This window comes from Emydura macquarii, unplaced genomic scaffold (genome assembly GCF_026122565.2).
Source record: "Emydura macquarii macquarii isolate MOO-44397 ecotype Brisbane River unplaced genomic scaffold, CSIRO-AGI_Emac_v2 contig_18, whole genome shotgun sequence".
Lineage (NCBI taxonomy): Eukaryota > Metazoa > Chordata > Testudines > Chelidae > Emydura > Emydura macquarii.
Window position 1 is genome coordinate 5,943,007 of NW_027130155.1, and position 21,042 is coordinate 5,964,048.

At 40.0% G+C, this 21,042-nt stretch overlaps 1 protein-coding gene across 1 annotated transcript in view; it reads left to right on the plus strand.

The window, feature by feature from the left end:
- Positions 1-1,637: 1,637 nt before the first annotated feature.
- The window catches only part of WWTR1 (WW domain containing transcription regulator 1), a 107,208-nt gene continuing 87,803 nt past the window's right edge, over positions 1,638-21,042 (plus strand). The window contains exon 1 of the mRNA XM_067553828.1: positions 1,638-3,445. Within this exon, the coding sequence (XP_067409929.1) occupies positions 3,033-3,445 (413 nt within the window). The 5' untranslated portion in view covers positions 1,638-3,032. The remainder of the gene's footprint in view (positions 3,446-21,042) is intronic.

Sequence of the window (21,042 nt, forward strand, 5' to 3'; positions counted from 1 at the left end):
TAAGTAGTTCTGACTGTAGGATATGGGACCTGATAATTAGAAAGTTAAGGACAGATCCAGTAATGGAGCTATAGCTGAAATGTTACTACCTATGCATGTATCAGACTGATGTGGGTCAAAAACATTTTAGAGAGTTCAGACCTAACCTGTCATCAAAAAGCCAACCTCTGGATAAACTGTTTTAAATAGACTGGTGAATATGGGATAAAGTGCAGAAGAAATAGATATTTGTGTCATTATGGATCTCAGCACCCCCTGGCCATCCATTTCTCTGTCTAGATTCCTATATTGGCACCTGTCGTCATAGCATCTCAGCCCTAAGTACACTATGCTAAAAAACTGCCACTAAAAATAACTTCATTTTAGAAAATTTGTGCTGATTGTTGAATTACACCATTTTTTAACTAGCTTGAGAATATTACAACTTTTTTTTCTTTTTTAAAAAAATCACCTGTCCCCATTAGGACCAAAACTGTTAGATAAAACAATTTAGCAATCAGTTTTTAAAAAACTTTCTTAGAATTATCAAAACTCCTTTCAGTTGCACCCTGGAATGAGAGAGAGGGGTGGGAAAGGAAGCGTCAGAATCCCTCTTAATATAAAATAGCTATGGCATGAAATAAATGCCAGACAACCTTTAACCTGTCATCTCTACGCCAAACTCTTAGGCAGAATGCTTCAGGCTTTTGGTCATAATATGACATCCATGTTGGGGGTATCAGGTTACATCCTAGTTTTCACACAAGTAAAGCCTGGATTCATGTTTAGCTTTTTTTTTTATTTTATTTTTTTTTTTAAACTAGATCAACTACAAGTGTCAGAGCAACCAGTTACAAGTTTTCTTGAGCTCTGTTAAAGCGTGGTTTAACCATCTTGAGGAATAGACAAGACCTTAATTGTGACCTTAGATCAGGTTCCAGCTGGGGACTTTAGTATTGTTTCAAAAAGTACCCATCATGGTCCCAAGGTTACAATAAGAAATTAACTCTGTTGGGTTAATTAATTCTGCAGTATCTCAAAATGCACTGGGTGGAAGAGGCTGGCTCTCTTGACCCAGGAGACTACAATGTTTAAAGAAAAGAGGGAAAATAGGAGAGAGTTGGGGACACTTGTGAGAAGCCTCAGCCAGGAAGATGGAGAGCTGGTGCCTCCTGACTCCTTAAAGGGGAATTAAGAGAAGATTTCCTCTAGAGGGTTACGGGACACCCAGTAGGCCAGCGCTCTTCCTAGAGTTGCCAGTTTTGGGTCAAGGTATTCCTGGAGGTTTTATCACATGATAATCTTTCATTAAAGATTAATTTTTAGCTCCTGAGGCCTCAGGGACAGTCCTGGCGAGTTTACAGCCTTAGCTCTTCCCCTACCAGGACTTGGCACGCTTCATCTTCTCCCAAGTTATGGGGATTCCATGGCGAACAGCCCTTCGCAGGGCGTCCAACAGGGCCCAGGGACGCAGCAGGAGTCAGACGGAAGGAGGAGGAAGAGAGGAGAGCAGGAGACAAGGCTCTTTGGGGGAGGTTGGTTCCTCCCGCAGGTCAGAGCTCACTCCACCCCGCCCGGCTGCGTGTCTCAGAGCTGGGAAGCGGGGGAGAAGATCGAGTTTCCTCCTCACGATACCAAATATGGTAACAATGGGAAAACGGCTCCGCTTGCAGCGCTGGACTTTGTTGTTGGGTTGGGACAGATGGAGGCTGCAATCGGGACTGGCCTGGTACGTGGGGGGAGTCTGTCACCCTGTGCCCTCCTGCGGCTGAAGGCTCCCTTAGCGAACGGGGGCACCCCTCTTTAGGCCGACCAGTGGGCAGTGGGCACCTCTACTCCGCTACCAGGGGCCCCTCGTGCCTTCAAGCGTTGCAACCACAACCAGCTCCGCCAGGGACTCTGCGTGATGCGAGCCCCGCAGACCTCTCGTGCCTGCCTCACCCCCGCCAGCCGCATAGCTCAGCCTGACAACAGGCCGAACCCAGGGCGACTTCTTACTACTTTGCGGGGGCCGGAGGGAGGGAGGGAGGGAGCCCGGGAACTCGGGAGGGAGGAGAAGGGGGCGGGGCTCGAGCTGCCTGCGGGCTCCCAGCTCATGAATAATGCCGCTCCCAACTTTTTGCCCCGCCTTAGTCTCAGGGGTTGAGGTTGAGAATTTTTTCGCGAAGTTTGTTCGGGACAGTCCGGGAGCAGCCGCAGCGCAGCCCTCGCCGTGCCAAGCGCCTTGTGCGTCAGGCAGGCTTCGGGTCAGGCAGTCTGGGGGAGGGCAAGGATGTAGGACAGAATCACACCCCCCCCCCTCCGCCCCTTCACGTTCTCCTTTGCAACGCGCGGCCAGCGCAGAAGAAGCAAAGTCCTGAGCCTGCCCGCCTCTGTGTAGCGCGGGGGAGGAGAGGAGGCGGAGGGTGAGCGACTCCGGCCCGGATCCGGACACTGGTCGGTGGCAGACGGAACATTCCCCGCGTCCGGATTGGGACAGTCCCAGGCAGCAGCCGCCGCCGCTCGCCCCCCGCGTGCCGGGCTCCCCGTTGGAATCCGGACAGCAGCCGCTGACAGCCGCGAGAACTCTTCCTTCCTTCGCCCTTTAAAGGAGCCCCTCCGTCCTCCCAGGGAATTGCAGCAAGCAGCCAAAGTTTCAGAGAAAAGTTGCATAACTGGTGGTGGCTGGGCACTGATTTGGATGCACTGACTCGATCGTGCGAGACACAGATTCGTGTCGGGGGGGAGAGGAGGGGCTGGCTTGGGCCCCTTGCTAGGTCTGCTGCTGTGAGCGTCCGGACGCCGGGCACTTGGGGGAGGGCTGGTTTGAAGTGCCCTTATCTGCTGCTGATCGCCCGGGCCCTTGTGCGATACAGACACGGGGCCAGTGCCTGCACCCCTCATTCGCTGACTGCCCAGCCTTTCGGGGAGAGAGACTTTTGTGGGGGTGCTGCCTGCCTGCCTGGGACGCCTTGTTCGCTGCTGACGGCCCGCCCTGGATCCCTGATCCGCTGCTGATTCTTTGCCTCCCTTGGGGAAGTTTCTGGCATTGAGCGAGTGCTGCGGGGCAGAAGATGAACCCCGCTCCCGTGCCGCCGCCGCCGGGGCAGCAAGTGATCCATGTCACCCAGGACCTGGACACGGAGCTCGAGGCGCTCTTCAACTCAGTCATGAACCCCAAACCCAGCTCCTGGAGGAAGAAAATCCTGCCCGAGTCCTTCTTCAAGGAGCCCGACTCGGGCTCGCACTCCCGCCAGTCCAGCACCGACTCGGGCAGCCACCCGCCCCGGCTGAGCGCCGCCGGTGCCCAGCACGTCCGCTCGCACTCCTCGCCCGCCTCCCTGCTAGGCGCCGGCTCCGGGGCCACCCCCAGCCCGGCTCAGCACGCTCACCTCCGCCAGCAGTCCTACGACGTGACCGATGAGCTGCCGCTGCCGCCGGGCTGGGAAATGGCCCTCACCCACACGGGCCAGAGATACTTCCTCAAGTAAGTGGGAGTCGGGGCGACTCGGGGGCCCTGGAGGGCGAGGGGGGCTTGGGAGCAGCTGTAAGGCGGAGGGCTGAAAGGGGCCTGGGCCTGGGTCTGGCTGTGTGTGTGTGTGTGTGTGTGTAGTTGGGGAGTTAAAGGGGCCTTGGGCCGGCTGTGTGTGTGTGTGGGGTGTTAAAGGGGCCTTGGGCCGGCTGTGTGTGTGTGTGTGTGTGGGGGGGGGGTGTTAAAGAGGCCTTGGGCTGGCTGTGTGTGTGGGGGATGTAAAGGGGCCTGGGACTGGTTGGCTGGCTGGGGGTGGATGGGGGAAGAGGGGGTTAAAGGGGCCTGGCGCTGGCTCTTTGTGTGGGGGGATATAAAAGGGTCTTGGGCCAGGTGTGTGGGGCAAATGAGGGCTTTTACCTTATATGGTTTTTAGATGTTAATGATGGAGGCAAAGGAAACTCTTGATGCTGGGGTGGGGGATGGGGATAAAGGGCTCTGTGGGGTCACTGGCTGTTGAAAATGAAGTTACAGTCATTGTCATGTTCCTCTAGGTCAGATTCTCAAGCTTTTTTTGCTGGGACCCCCCCTTGAAAATATTTCAGGCTGTGATAACCTCCTCACCCCAAAATAATGACTTCCCCCATGCCATGCCATCCTTACTGGCATGCATGGGGGCTGACTGCTCACGACCCCCCATAATAACCTCATGACCCCCAGTTTGAGAACCTCTGGTTGACACAGAAGCTGATGGTAGGGAGTCATAAGGGCTATAAGTTGGTTGCCATGTCTTGATGCTGAGGGGGGGAGAGTTAATTGGCTGGTTGTCATATTTCTCACATGTTGATGCTGAAGTGGAGACAGCAAAGTCTATGGGATGGTTGCCAATGTTCTTATATAGGTTGCTGAAACTCAGAAATTGGTGTAGGTGCAGTGGAGAAGCTTATGAAACTCTCATAAGTTGCATACACATAGAGACCACAGAAATCAGAGACATTGTTCTACAGATCATCCATTTTAAGGAATTTCATTCAAGAGGACCTGGACACACCAGTTTACAAGTCAATATATAAGGAGGGATGGAGTCTGCCTAAAGGCTGAGCAGAATATGGATAGGAGATAATTTGCCATTTGTGAAGTTTCTGTACCTTGTAATTTCTTTTGTTTTACCTTCTTGATTTGCAAATTATCTTGACTGTTAGTGCCGAAAAAGAGAAATTTACTTAGACTACTATAGTCTGTTCATTCCACCATAATTGCTTGCTGTGGGGAGGTGGCAGGGGTGGAGGCGGGAGAGAGAGAGAGAGAATGTAAACCTCAAACCCTAGTGTGGAAATTGTTACACATTTTTATGATAATCATTAAAATAAAAATGGTGTGTTAATGAACATAAATTGTCATCATGGTTAATAGTTTGTCACATGATTTTTTTCATGATAAAATTATGAAAGGACTCTTGGATGTAAACAGTATGGGGAAACTTAACCAAGAGCAGGAGAAAATATAGGTCTCAAGTGAGTTTATGCTGTGTTGCAGGCATTAAAATGTGATGTAATGATCCACAAGTTAAATGTTGCAGTATATTCACATTCATTTATATCAGTGAGGCATAAGATTATCTTTTTCCCCTTGTTTCCAAATTAATTAGTATTAATGCACATTTATTTAAATAAACTATGTTAAATAACTAAGATATAAACTCACAAAAATAAGGGCCTTCAGGTTAAGCTGTTTTAGTGTCCTTAATTCAATCCTTTATTGCTGTGGAGTCACAACCTAGATGATGCTTTATTAGACAGTTCTGTGACACTGTACAAGATTACATAATAATATGTAATAGTAATAATAAAAATACCTTGTTCTTTGAAAACACTTTCCATCAGTAGATTGCTAAGGACTTTGCAAAGGAGGTAAGCATCATTATCCCAGTTTCACAGATGAGGAAACTGAAACACAGAGAGATGAAGTGACTTGCCTAAATTCAGCAGGTTGGTGGGAGAACTGGGAATAGAACCATTGTCTCCTGAGGCCTAGTCCAGTGCTCTATGGACTAGGCTGCACTACTTTGCATTTCTGTAGTGCTTTCTAATTGACAATCCAAAAGTACTTTTTATTCTCTAAGCCCCATAACACTCCTGTCAGGTAGGAAATTGTTATTCCCATTTTACAGAATGGAGAAACTGGAACGGTGCAGTTTTATGATTTACTTAAGGTAAATCAGTCTGTGGTAGATAATAGGAACATAATGCAGGCCTCCTGGCTTTAGTTACAAGGCTATCCTTCATATCTTAGCTGGATTTTGAAAATGGAATGGAATGCTTCAGTGCAACTAGTGTAAATTATGTTTTTAGCTTCCATATCTTTAGTGACATTGGATGCTTCCTTATACTAGTGGCATCTTTTTTTTTCATTCGTATGCATGGCAACATCATCCAGTACCCTTGGCTAGTAATTCTGGACGAAAGAGTATTGTATTTTATTTTTGACATTGGCATCAAACTGGTGCATAGCAGTGAAGCAGGCCTGATAATCACTGTAATTATTTTGGTACATTTCTTTTAATAGATTTATTCCTGTACTCCAGAGTTCATTGTAAGCAAAGAGGCGGGATATTCAATTTGTAAACAGTCAGTGACAGAATGCCTTGTTAGTGAAGCAAATACATAAGAATAGTGTAGGAATTCAACTGTCAGGACTACAGGAGATACATATCCATTTAGCACAACTTCACATCAAGGGAAGCAGGAAGATCCTTGAGCTTGAAATCAGTCATGGCATAATGTATGCCATCTGCATCAACAGTGTATGAGAGGGCTAGAAGCAAAACTAGCAAAGATTGTATTCTGCAGAAAATAAGTGCCATAGTTTTATGGTGGTTTCGTCAGTTGACTGGTTGGAATGTGAGGAAGATTCAGGAACCCAAACCATCTCTGCACTTCCCCTGTGGAACTTGAGGTCCTGCTTTTGGTTGTGCTCCAGGTTACTGTGAAACATGAAATTACAACTCTCATATTCCTACCATTTTATACATTCGTCAACATTGGTGATAACGTTCTGACGGCTCAAATAAGCATGCATCTAGAGTCTGAGCCTGTGATTTATTGAGTGCTCTGAATTACCACCTAAGTCAATGGGAGACTTTGTCACTCAGTATCTTTCAGGATTAGTCCCCAAGAGAGCAATGACAAAGCTACAGAAAGAAAGAAAGAAAAGACTAAAAAAGATTGGTTACAGTGCTGTTATCAATCATCCTTAAATACAGGTTTTCTGTTAATACCAGTTAGGATTCAGCCAACAGGTATTTTCAGGGTTTGGCTGATGGTGACATTAAACATGATGAGTCAGTATACTTTTGTCAGCAGTCTGGCTTTTGGTTAAGATACAAGTGATCTCCTGTGCTCTCACCTTCAAAGTGCTATGCTCCTAATGCTGGACCACCTGCAAATATGGTTCTCATGCAAAACTAATATTTATAATTTCCCATCATACTTCTATGTTTACCTGGGAAAGGGAATTACACATGGGAACACACAAGTTCATTTGCTGCAGATGGCTGTCCATTCCTTAAATTGTGCCTCTTTTCTCTAGTATTCTATATTCCATTTGGCAAAAGATATGATCAAGTGTAAAAAGGCATGTGTCATTTATGTGGCCTTGTCACCCTGGAGCAGTACTTACTTATTATTCATTTCATTCATCTGATCTTAAAATTGGCTGTCAGCTATACTTCCAAGCCCATGTCACACAATTTTTTACTCAGCCAAGAAAATCCCCACAAAGTTAGATGCATTCCTGCTATATAGGCCAAAAGAGTAAGGCCCTGTGAATCTCCTGCACATGTAAGCCTGAAGAAAAATATCATCTTTATTTTCTGCCATAACATAACAATAATTAAAAAAATCAGGACGGGGTTTGGAGAACTTTGTTTTGTTAAGTTACTTTGTGCTTTATTTATTGTACTACTTAAAATGCATGTATCTTGATCCACAATTTTACTGTTCTTTCCTTTAATTAAGGTTTACATTGTGTGTGTGAATAGCTGTCTAACCTGGAATCTTTTTTGTGTATTGTTGGCTTTTTGTTTGTTTGGGTTTTTTAGGGTTTTAATTGTCCAATAGAATTTATCATTAAATCGCTGTTTTCTTTTATTACCATTAAAAATGTATGTAATGAAAGTTTTGTTATATAGCAACTAGGTATTATTTTTTGAGGATAACACTTAGCTACCTAATAATCAAATTTTAACTGATCAAATATTACTACTGAGTATAATATATTTGAGAGAAAATATTTGTTGAAGAAATTCTGAGTTAAAATAGTCTTAAATGATGTTTCTGAAGAGCCAAGTGAAAAATAATCTGTAATGTCAGAGTCAAGTAATATGATTGGTGAATCAGAATAATTTATTTTTAAAATAGTTTTGGTCAGACCAGATATGTCAGGTTAATTTTGTGTATACTTAGAGGTTATCTTTTCAAATGTTAACATTTTCATCCAGCCTTCAATATTTATTTGTGCAGAGTCATTGGCATAAAACAGTTGTGAGGGAGAGGGGCAAAAGGAAGTTCAAACAGTTTTAAAAAAAAAAAGTCCTAGTTTAATCAAAGCACATTTTTTGTACTTGTCAAGATTTTAATGTAAATTCAGCTTATATATTATTTTCAAGAATGATTAAATGAAAGTAATGGTGGAAATGTTAATGAACAATAAGTCTTGGTTAGCTTTGCTGACCAAGAACCAGCTATAACTTGTAGAGATTACTGTTTTGCATGTTAATTCCTGTAGGAGTGCTCTGGCTATGACTGGAAGAAACATAAGTAGCCCCAGACCACCCCACCCTGTAATTAAATACCAAACCACAGAAGTGGGGGGTGGAAAGCAGACTCATAAACACATGCACTCACACTGTAATGTTATCTAAAACATTTTTGCTGTGTATACATGTATGGAAAAACCTTAAGTGCGATTTTTCTTCTGAAAAAGAAGATTTCTGGAAAGAGAGGTGGAATGTCTATGTGTGGTGCTTTTGTTGGTATATGTATCAATTTCATATCCTTCAACATGCAGAAATTTGTCTGCAGTAATAAGGATTTTTTAAATAATACTTATTACCACTTATGGTGTTATTTTTATAGGAGGCATAGCCTAATGTTTCAAATTAAGTCTAAGGTTTGGAGTATATTCACAGTTTCTGTTTGGATTGTGATTTCATTCCAGAGGGTAAACAGGTCTGCATGGAGTACAGTGTTTGTACTGAAGAAATGTGTGAAACTGGTGGCAGCTTTTATCTTTATCATAGTGTATTTTTTTTTAAATGTTATAGTAAATGCTAGAAGTTTAAAAGAAAGTTTATAAGTAAAAGCCTGCTTAGGGAAAAAGTAGACTAATTGTTGGTAGTGTTTGGTTTATATGGCATGCCCCAAATTTTCCTATTAGTACTAATGGTGGGCTGGAAGCTTGATTTTTACATCTGGTCAGTTTTATATTATTGAGCACATGCATGGAATAGGGAAAGGGAGAGGAACAAGAGTAGGATAGATGAGATAAGCTAAACGAGACAGTAGGAATATGCTTTTTCCAAAAAGGACCAAAAAGATGAATTGTATTAAAGACAGTTTTTATACATAAATACTTTCCTAGTACTACTTTTCCATATAAGCAATTTCTGTAAATGACACAGATTACTATTTATTATTGCTTAATGCTGACAGTATGCTCAGTGCTGTATAGTACTCAAAAATAAAAATATTTGTTGCCCTAATGAATGTATTATTTAGTTCCAAATGGAAGAGGGGTAATCTATAAAATAATCTCCCTGTTAAACTGTGTTCACAATAGGGGAAAAAATTAGTATCCTTGTACTATAGTATTCTGCAGAACTTGATCCAAAACACTAAGGACCTGTCTACAACAGGAACTCCCAGGCCCACCAACAACAATTCTGGGTCCTATGGCAGAACAGTCAATGGCCCCCATAGAAAGGGATGTCTCAGGTTTATGATCATGGGCAGCGAGTGAAACTTTCCCTCAGGAAAGCTAGCTCCCTGCTCTGTTTCTTCCACCTGTGGTCTCGCCCAACTCCACCTCCATTCCACCCCATCCCTGCCCCACTTCAGACCCTGCCCCCTCCCCCGCTTGGCCCCGCCACTCACTGTGTCCCTCTTCTCCTCCCCCCCCCCCACTACTCTTCCCTGCTCGACCTCCCCGCCGCCACATCCCTCCTTCCCCCACCTCCCCGCTTGGTCCCCCTCCTCTCTTCCACACCCCCTTTCCCATGAGGCAGTGAGCAACAGTGCGCTGGACGGGGGGGGAGGAGGGGAGGGAGGAAGAGGGATGAGGTGAGCGATGGCGTGGGGGCTGAGTGGGGAGGAGTGATGCAGCAGCAGGGAGGCCAAGCGGGGGAAGGGGCGGAGTGTGGACAGGGCTGCAGATGGAAGAGACTGGATGGGGAGCTAGCCTCCCCAAGAGGAAGCTTCACCTGCTGCCCATGGTATCTATCCCATCTCCCAGGCCATTTTAAGTTGATGGGCCCCTGGGCAATTGCCCCCTTTGCTCCTACCTTCTCCTCCCCCTTTCTTCCCCCCGTCAGCGGGGCTGGAAACTATATCAATGTATTTAAACTACTGCCAACCACTGATGTTGAAGCACATTACTACCGTGCCTTATTTTGGCATTAATGTATAGTGTGATGGTGTTAGGCAAGAGGCTACACATCTTCACTGTTTTTAATTTTGTGTTTTAGAAAGCGACTCACTTTACAATGGCTTTTAGAATGTTTCATTCATGCGTTAGAATCTAGATCCCTTCTTCCCATCTATAGTGACTGTCCAGGTGAAAGTTAGTGATTCCATTACAGTCTTCTAAATGAGTTAGGGGATAATCCTGGTCCCTTTGCCAACATTCTTTCTAAATAAAAAATGGGTTGTAATGTCCAAGAGTGCATGGTGTCTATTTCTGAGTCCACCATGGCTGCTGTATACAATCAATGTGTGTGTATTTAGCTACTTTACAAAGTCCTTTATAGGTATGAAACCAAAGTTTATTCTACTATTTAACTATAATTCAACTATGTCTGACCTTGATAAATAGAGAATTTGAATGTTGTTGGAATGTGCACATCAAAACTAAACTGATTTGATGACTCAGGTAACTGGTGAACTATGTATGCCATTATAGTAGTTTTCATTTTATATATATATCTATATATATGCTAAAGTACCTTTCAGTTAAGATCAGTCAGGTTTAACATCACTTTAATATCTAATGCATCCTTTATTCTGAGTCTAGGGACCAAATTGTTTTCTTAGTTACACTGGTGTAAATCCAGAGTAACTTGTGTGCAGCTGGGAACAGAATTTGACTTTATCTCTCCACTTTCATGGGGATGGACTTGATCTACTGAGTATTTTCCATCTCTAATTTGATCTTAAATTACCTTTCTTGGGGTCAAACTCTCATTCTTGTGCAAAACCTGAATAACTGGGCTGTGCCCAGGAGAGATGCACTGAAATCCAATAGGAGAGGCAAACAAATATGTTGATACAGTTTAAGAAGCAGAGGGTCATACATAAGCCTATAGTCAGTTCATTCAATTCCACATTCAGAACACTTACAGGATCAGGACCTACATAGTCTATACATTCTATTGATTTATTAATCTGTAGTACCATATACAAAGGAAAATCTGAGTGGAATTTGAAAATTGATTCTGTTTACCAAAGTTTGATAAGGTGTAAATCGCAAAGTCCTTTACCTCAGTGGGTTTGTCTGATTGACTTCAGGATTTGGCTCTGTATTATTCGAAGAAGATAGTTTTATTACAGTGCAAACAAAATATCTTTTACATTTTCAACAATGAAGAGTTTTCTCTACACACACACATGCTCTTAAACTTGGTTTGAAAAAGTCATTCTGAAAACGTAATTTAAGTTCAGTAGAGATAATAATTGGGAATCAATCATGAGAAACCTTAATACATTTCTTTTGCAGGTCAGTAATGTTGGTGCTGAAAGTTATGATAGAAAATACTAATAAAAGCTGTGGTTGTAGGGCCATATTCTGCTGACAGTTACACATTTGGAACCCTACTGTGTTTATTGGGGTTGTATGTAAGTAACTGAAAGCAAAATTTGGCTTTTTGTGTTTTAGAAGTAACAAATTAGAATTTCACTGCTTAGAACAATGTGCAAAATATATTTTTTACATACATACTCACTTTTTACATCTTGACTTTGAGTTCCTGATTTGATTATAGTTAGATTTGGAAGAATTTGATATTTATCAGTATGTAGAGGTAAATGTCAATTTCACCATATACACAAACCAACAAAAAGTATTTCCATTGATAGTTGAAGTTTACAGATAGACAAAGAAAGAAATATGGAGCTTGAGAACTTATTAGAGTTTGATTTGAGGTTCTGTATATTTTGACATGCAATGTTGACAATTTTTGTTTTAATAGTTATAAAACTTTAACTTTTTGAGTTTCAACATCTCTCATTATATAATTATTGTCTGATGCTCCCCATGATTTTCTGTAACTGAAAATTTAAATCAATAAAAATTGGGAAAAAGTTATTAAAAGTAAAATCAATATTATCTACCATAATTATAAAAAATAAAAGTTGAATTCTACCAAGCCTAATTTGGGCAAATAAATTTAATGGTAAAAATTGTCGGTATAATATGTCAGTTTATGCTTGGAATAATACTCTTAGTACAGAGTCCTTAAACTCCTTGTCTTGTTACATGAAAATTGACTTTCTGGTAGTTTTAGGTACTTTTCCGAGCTAATATTGGTGCTTAAAGGTCGTCTACATATATCTGACAAATTACAAAGAGTACATTGCCAGGGTTGCATTCAGGGCTTGTATAAACATGTGAGTTAGTGGGGGTGGTCAAGAATAATAGAATAAAGCAGGCAGGAAGCTTCATGAGTGATTATTCAAAAGCTTACACTAGTTTCCTGAAGACAAGTTGTTGAGTGTAGTCATCTTACATTTTATATGTCTCTTTTATGTTTATGTGTAATTTTTAAATGTAATACACTGTATACAATATATATGGTACATGCAAACTTCCACACAATTAATGATGAAGTGCATTACAAGAGGAAGATTGGCAGGGAATTATTAGTTTGCTGATTCTATTTCTTTGGTTGATTTCCAAGTTTTAAGAAATTAACTTCCATGCCAAATGTTACCTCTGAAACATTATATTGAAGAATTGAAAAACTGCAGTCGGATCTCCTGTGCATATAAATTAATTAGAAATAAAACATGTTTTAAAAATATAGTTAATTTTTAGGTCTTTTTTATTTATATTGCTGCAGAGATGTGCAGTTAGTCAAACTACAGAGAAAATAAAAGAGAAAAGAGTAGAAAGTAGTATGTAAGATACAGGGACATAAAGTGTCAGCTAGCTCATTTTCATTTGTTATAATCTAGTCAAGTGAGCAATATAAGCTTAGAAAGGCTTCTCTATTGTAAGTTATAGAGTTGCTTGATAGGACAAGTAACAATCTGTCTTCAATTGAATTCAGTTCTTCACTGTAGGTGAGTTGTCCTGTTGAACTATTCTACATGTAAAAAATCTCTTTTATTAGTGAGCTCCATTGATCTAAACCATAGTCATTTTTAATTTAGCACGTGCACCATCTCATCTTCAGGGGAAAAGCAGGGTATAATTATGCTAATTTTGTGGTGCTCAAACTAAACTTTACACTGAGTGTATGAAAAAAGAGCATTTATATTCAAAATTGCACCAATTTAATTTTAAATAGGCTTTCAATAACACCTTTAGCTAAAGTGGTGCAACTTCAAATATAGACAAGACCTAAATTCACTATAGGCCAGATCCTGTGAAGTGCTTAGTACTTTCAATTCTCATTGACTTCCTATTAAATTCAATGAAGTTGGGGGTTTCTCCACTTCATAGGAGCACTTGGTATCTTGCAGGATTAGGGCCTGTGTTGAAACCTTGAAAAAGCTGCAGGAACATGTTCCACTGGTATCACCCATGGGAAAGTAATTGTTCTTTGTGTTTGTCTGTAGCTACATTTTAATAATTATTGAGCTATGGTGATTATTAACCAAGCTTATGTTTAACGGTAGGTATAGAAGTGGATTCAAAATCAGTAAGGGAAATTTGATACTTTCAGTTGCTCTAATGGGAGACAAAAACATTTTCAGGTTAACTTAAAAACCTTTCAAATTTTCAAACTAAATGAAAAATGGCAGATGAGAAAATCGTGGTTTAGTAGCACATTTTGTAATTATTACCAAGCTCCTAACAATTCAGAATTTGCAGCAACATTTTTCATTTAACTTAATAATTTGCCAGATGTTAGTTAGCAAACTATTATTTTGGTTAAACATTTTGAATTGACATATTACTGGAATAGAACAGCATATTATGAAATTTGTTACTATTAGTTATGAAATTTGCATGCAGAGGTAGAGGAATAAATCAAGCATGTAGATTAAATTATAATGGCAGTATTCTTATAGCAGAAATACACAGGCAGTTAAGAAACAATATCTAGCATTCATAGGCCATGTCTATACTATGGGGACTGAGCGGCATAGCTACAGTTCTGTAGCTATGCCAGTATAATCCTGTAGTTTAGACAGGACCTACGGTCACGGAAGGGGTTTTTCTGTCACTATAGGAACACCACCTTCCCACGCAACAGTAGCTAGGTTGACTGAAGCTTTCTTCTGTCAACTGAGCTGCATCTATATAGGAGGTTATGTTGGTACAGTTACAATGCATCGGGGTGTGTATAGCGATGTCAACTTAAATTGTAAGTGTAGACCGGGCCTTAGAAAGTCCTTCTGAGAGATGTTTGAGATCTTGTTGACCAACAGGTATCTATTTTAGTTCTTGACTTGAGAGTTGATAATTGGAGCAGCGTTAGGAGTTCTAAGTTAGTGTGTTGTAAGCTGACTCCACAGAGCTGCTACAGCTGAAGTGACAGATCATACTTATAAATGGACTATTTAACAATGTCTGTTTTGTATACTAAGAGCAAGTGCTGCCAAATGTAAGATTAAACACACAATTATAATTTAGAATGAAATGAAAAGAAGGAATATGCATAACAAATAACATCTAATTCCACTGAAATAAAAGGTTTCTTTTCCAAAGGCAGGTATGAATACTTGGAGTAGATGCTTTTAAAATCAGATTGATTCACTGCAGGAAGCTGTAGATATGTGATCTAACTAGATAATTAATTCCTCCATGTAAATGACAGTTCAGTGTGATAAATAAACCTACCTCATATTTTGAGGTAAGAGCACCAATTCAAATCATATAGCTAAATAAAGCAACCCAAAAGGTAAGGAACCATATTCTCCTCTCAGTTACATATATCTAATTGGTTAAAGCAGGACTGCAGGATTGTAAGTGAGAACAGTATCTGACTCATTGTATTGATGTAAATGAAAAGGGCATAATAGAAGGCAGTGGTGGTTCAAGCAGAGTTTCCAGCAAAAAAACGAATAATTTATCAGTTTTCAAGTTCAAGACCCTGTCCTTTTTCATAATCAATAGATGTGTCCTATCACAGCCTAAAATCATGTCATATGTCTGTTTAATAAGAATTGGTGGAGGATCAAAGTAATGTGAACAAAACTTTTGGGAATTTCTGGATTTACAAGATGTGATTGGATTCCTTCTATTGACATTTTCTGAGAAGTAGATTTCAAGTCACATTTTGTCTTTGTAGACTGTGATGTTCCAGCTGAAGATGGCTAAACAAGAAGCCCACCTAAGAAATATTGCCAAGAAAGGTTTCCTTGGATGAAATATGTGAGAAACCTATCACTAAGGGCTTGTCTACACACACAAGTTGCACCGTTTAACTTAAATTGGTTTAAACCAGTGCAAATCCCTGGATGCTCTTATACTGGTTTAAAACTGGTTATATCTGTTTACCTTGCACCTGTATATGTAATGACACAAGCAAAACTGATTTAAAGTCCCTTCCAGTCCTACATTTCTATGATTCAAAGTGTCCACATGCAGAGTTGCACGACTTTATAGCTAAATTGGTATAAAATTGCACATGTAGTGTAATTTTGTCTGTGGATTAGGCCTAAAGTCCTTGTGCATGGATGATACCAATCACCTTTGTATCTATCTGTTGGTATCAACAGGAAATTTGATTGCTCTGTATACAATAGTATTCAAAACGAATGCTAGCTAGTACTTTTTTAAAGGGAGAAAAACATGCCAATAGATATTGTATGCTGAAGGGTAACAAAAATAAAGGGACTGTTCAAAATACCTTTTAAATATACTTTCATACTATTAACCCACTAGACTTTGTGTTTGGGATCAATTCAGAAAATGTGTACTTGAACTGACTAAAAGAGTAAAAGGATTTAAAACTTTTTTGGTCTGATCAGAGTAAGAAGGAAGAACTGTCAGTTTGATTTTTTTTAAACTTTTTTGTGAGCTGGTTGTGTTACCAATTTAAAACTCACTAAAGTGATATGAGCTGATTGAAAAGAAAATCTCCCTGAACATCTCAACCCTATAATGCATAAATAGGCTACAGTATGCAGGGTAATCTGCCGCACACGAATGATAAATGTGTCTGATTTCAACTGTGTCTGACTATGTGGAGACTACACAGTCTGTCATTTTCCGCTTTCTAATGTTTTCTCTCTCCGATCCTGATGGAAGAGCCCGTGGTTAGGCTTGACTTGTTTCCTGTTTTAAGTATGCTTTGGATGAAGTTGAAAACCTGTTTATTTCCCTCAGTCTGCTCAGCCTTACCCATAATTCCTTTACTTTGATTATGGAGGTTATTATAGGACAAGAGCTTCTTTGTAACAAAGCATATATAGTACTCTGGGGCCTAGCGTGACTAGCAGATATAAATTATATGGAAGCAATTAAACTAGAAGGAAATGTCATGTGGGCTGAATTTAAACGTACAGACTTGTGGCATTGATTGATTTTTTTTTCTTGTTTTATACAGAGTAAAAGAGTTATTTTTTTATTTTTTTTACATTTGGTTAAATTGAAGTCCAGACCTAATGTTATGCTAATACCTGTGCCCGGTGTATGAACTCCTAAATAATGTAAATCTCATGGGAATTATACTATACTTTAGTATTCTTTTCCTATGATAATTTTTTAAAGGCAGATGTGGCTCCATCAATTGAGGAGAGCCTTTTTTTTTTTTTTTTTTTTTAAATATGGTACATTCTGAACATAAAGGAAGACTGTACAGGCACAATGACTTCAGAAGCTGAACAGCGCTTATTTCAGTTAGATTGAAATAATCACTTAGAGTAACATCTCCTGATGCCAGCCATTTTAGTTTTCTGGTCTAGGGCTTTCCTTCTTGTATGGAGCTCTTCTGAATATTGATTTTTCCCAACTTCTCTGTTGACTGAGTTAGGGAGCTAGTAAATGGCCCAGTTATCCCTCCACATTATTATTACTCCTACTACCCTATTCCATCTTTTTTCTTCCAATGTCAGCTTTCCTGCTCCATACATTGTCACCATTTCTATTAAATATTTCTCATTCCCATTTTTCAGGTGTTTGTAAATGAGCCATAAAATTGCCACACAAAATGAACTTGAAATAGAAGTTCTTAATCAAGAAGTAACATACATTTTTTGTCTGTATTTTTTTAAAATTGGAGTATAATATGTTTTTAATTTCGTAAACTATAAAATCTCATTGTGTCCTAAAATTTCAGACTACACTTTTCAGACTACACTGTCAGTTTTAAAAATCTGAATAATGTTTTCTTAGCTTTAAGCATTCACATGCAGTGTGGTGAACCTAAACCCAACAGTATCCTGGAGGAAGGGTAGCCCAGTGGTTAGGGTGCTAGCCTGGGCTGTAGGAAACATGGGTTCAGTTTCTGCTCTGCACAAACATCCTGTGTGACTAGTCAAGTCACTTAGTCTCTCTGTGACTCAGTTTCCCATTTGTTAAAATGGGGGAAATTGCGCTTCCCTATCTCACAGCGGTGTTGTGATTAAAGATTCGGAAGAACTCAGATACAACAGTGATGGGGGCATAAGTACCTAAGAAAGATATAGAAGACAGATAGCACTGAGCAAGGGCATGAACATCAGAAATTGGAATGGATTAGAAACTGACTAGCCTAGTGTCCCTGTCTAAGGAAAACTAAACAGACACAATGGATGGTAAATTGTCTCAGTTATAAAAGATAAAACACAGCAGTACCTTTTCCACAGAGCCCTCATCCCAAGATTCCTGGAGATGGAACTGGTGCTTCTACATGAATGGCCCTAACCTAGATCTGCAGGGATCCATGATATTGGTCTCATGGTCTTCCCTGAAGGTGACAGAAGGAGCAAACCTCCTCACTCCCTTGACAGGATAGAGATTTCCTTCACCGGAACCACCTCCTGCCGGCTTCTTTTTTTAGAAGCTTTAGCATGTTCTGTGCAAGCTGTGATATTTGTCCTGAATGGATCCTGGGATAGAACAAGATAAACTGCTTATTTTAATTCAGAGGGATAGGAAAAGACTTGATTGAAATAAGAGGAAGGCATTTTCATAAAAGAACTTCATACCACTGGAAGTTCATTCTCTGGACCATCCTTTTGCAGCTTCTCACCCTTTCCCATTATTCACCTAGAAGGGGCATTGGAGAGCTCAAACAAAGCGGGCTTTGCAGCAGTAAACTAGTTTACTACATTGTACAGCCTGTACTACATAGCTAGCACTGTACAGTATTGTCTGGGACTACATGAAAAGGTCAAGATTTTCAAGCTGACAAGACCAAAATTTAGTGTGGGAGTTCTTTACAAAGGGTTTTATTCTCTCCAGTTTTGGTTTTGACACTAAATTTTCCTAATTGTTTTGACATTTTACGCATCTTATTGCATACTTATGCAGACAGAAGTTCAACTGTGTGGTTGGAAATAAGGATGAGAAAAATGCCTTTTTGCACGTTCATGTTACTTCACTGCCCATGCCTAGGTTAAAAATGAACAGACAAGGTTAAGTTAACCTGAATAAAAAATTATGGGCCAAATTTAGCCCATAGGCATGTGTGTTTGCATGTGCAATTTACAATCCTTATGCCAGCAAGGGCAGCTTTCCTGGTGGAGGATAGGGGGTAGAGTCACTGACCCTTCTCCTGCTTCTATCCCTCCAGGTCCCACTGGTGGAGGGCAGCTTAGTTGACAGCCCAGAAATCTCTCCTGGAGATGTGCTGAATCAGTTCATTTTACAGCTAGCCTGGCCATGCTGTCTCCCACCCTTGCCTCACCCAGTTTGTAGGCTTATACCTATCATCTAAAAGATGTATTTTTTTTAAGAAGTGGTGTGAGGTTCTACTTGTTCGATCATGTTTTGCATTAGACATTTAGATTTTTGTACTTGGGAGACTATGGTGACCGGAGAATCAGTGAAATGATGATATCAGAAGAATCAAGAGAGTGAAACTGAGCAACTGGGGAGGAAAGGATTTTGAATTAGGCTGTTTAAAACACCTTTTCTTTATATAACACATTTCATTCCAGTGATTGACTAACATTTTGAAGAAACTAAGTCTCTGTTAAAGATTCAATTCTTATACTCATTTAATAGAAGTGTAAGAGCTCACAGTATACATACTCTGAGCATGGGGTTGCCAACCCTCCAGGATTGTCCTGGGGTCTCCAGGAATTAGAGATTAATCTTTAATTAAAAATTATGTCATGTGATGAAACCTCCAGGAATACATCCAGCCAAAATTGGCACCCTATGAGCATCTAGGAGATCTTTTGGCAAAGCCAGGGAAGACCAAACTTGACACTCTTGAAGTCCTAAAGTTTAAAAAGAGAGAGAGAGAACCTCCCAGATTTTAAAGCAACAGTAAAACCTTCTTTAAACATAATATTGAAACAGAAGGGCACAAGCCCAATTTAAAAAAGTCTTTTTCTGGTCAACTTTAAAGTCTGTGTGTTGAGAATTCCTGGAAGTATGTATCTTTTGGGAAATTTTTTACTTAGAGTATATTCTCACCATGTAAAATGCAAGTATTTTTCAATTGTTTATTGATGAGTTATTCACAAAACCCAAACAATTTAGAATTAAATCTGGCTTTCAGAGTTATTCTGATCTGTCTGTCAAGGCCTTTGTAGAGGATTGTTTGTTCAAGGACCATTGACGTGATCAGCTGTAACAGAGACTCCGTTGCATCTGACTCAGCAGGAATACTACACAATAAGATCATACATTTTCCACTCTTGGGAGCAGTGGTTATTGTTTTTACCTTGCATTTAATTTACATCTGAAAAGGGGAAACAGAGCTATGTGGAAAGTTTGAGACATTAGGTGACAAATGGCTTTCTGTATTTTTTTTAAATCCACTTTTTAGTTGGCCAAACATTTTACTTTTGAATTAATAGTCCTATTTAGGGATTGAGGTTTTATTAAAGTATTTTTTAAAAAGACACTATCAGCTGGGGCTTTGTTTGTTTGATCAGTGGTGCTGAACTTTTTCTCATTTTTATGACTGTTTATCTTAAAAGGCAGTGGAAAAAACAAGTGTTGTAATAGTGAGGTAGAACCTTCACAGATCTGATCTGTTTTAAAAATGTATTTATTGTACCTACAACCTAATGAAGGTATTGTAAAACATCTAACTAAATAAACTTTCTGATACCAAGAAACATTAATGCTGGAACAAGAGTTGCATTAAAAAATAAAATTGGCTCGATGTATTGTAGCTTTTTTTCTGTAACCAGCAAAGAGTTTGATTCTATAAATCCTTACTCAAGTGAGCTATCCCTGTTCATCAGGCAAGTAGTCTCATTGACCTAAACTATTTCTGTAAGAATTGTAACAATAGAAGTGTTTGGTTCCAGTTCCTAGAAGCTGTTGAAGTAGGAAAATGAATACTAATGCCTCTATCTTGGGGGTGCTCAAGCTTCACCTGCTATTCACCAGTGCATGTGTTTTGTTGTTAATTTAAATATACCTGTGGGCAAGATGTATGAGCTGCCTTTGTCAGTGAGACCTTCTTTCCTCTCCGCTAGCCTTGGAATATTGTTAGATAACTCGTATTCAATGCTGGCTAGCATGCAGATCCTTTTCTTCTTCTTTTTCCAGGCTTCTAGCTTACGTAAGCAAGATAGTTCTGATCTGAAGGATGCTATCTAGGTTTTTTTGGCCCTCAAATTGTTTTAACTTTGTAGGTTTTTTTCTGGTGGGGTCTGTGTCCCTCATTTCCCCAGTAGAATTTTCCTTGAAATGGAATCTTCAAATCAAATTTAAAAAAAAGAAAATCTATACACACAGTTGATTTACTCCTAACATAAAAGGGCTGATCCTGCATTAATGCTAGGAATATAGTATTGACCCCAGAAAAGCAGTGCTATCACAGCATGTGGATGCCACTTGGTTTGTTAGAACCAATAATAAGTAATTAATTTAATTATTTTAGGCTGTTAACTGGTACTTTTAACATTTGTTTTAAAGTGGAGATTTCATATTAATGAAGAAATAACGTCAATTACACTAAATTATAAAACTGTTTTGATCAATCATAATGTATTTTTGTGTTAAGTAGATTTATTTTCAGGCTTTTCCTGTGAACATTAAATAAAAGGTAAAAGAAAAATTAA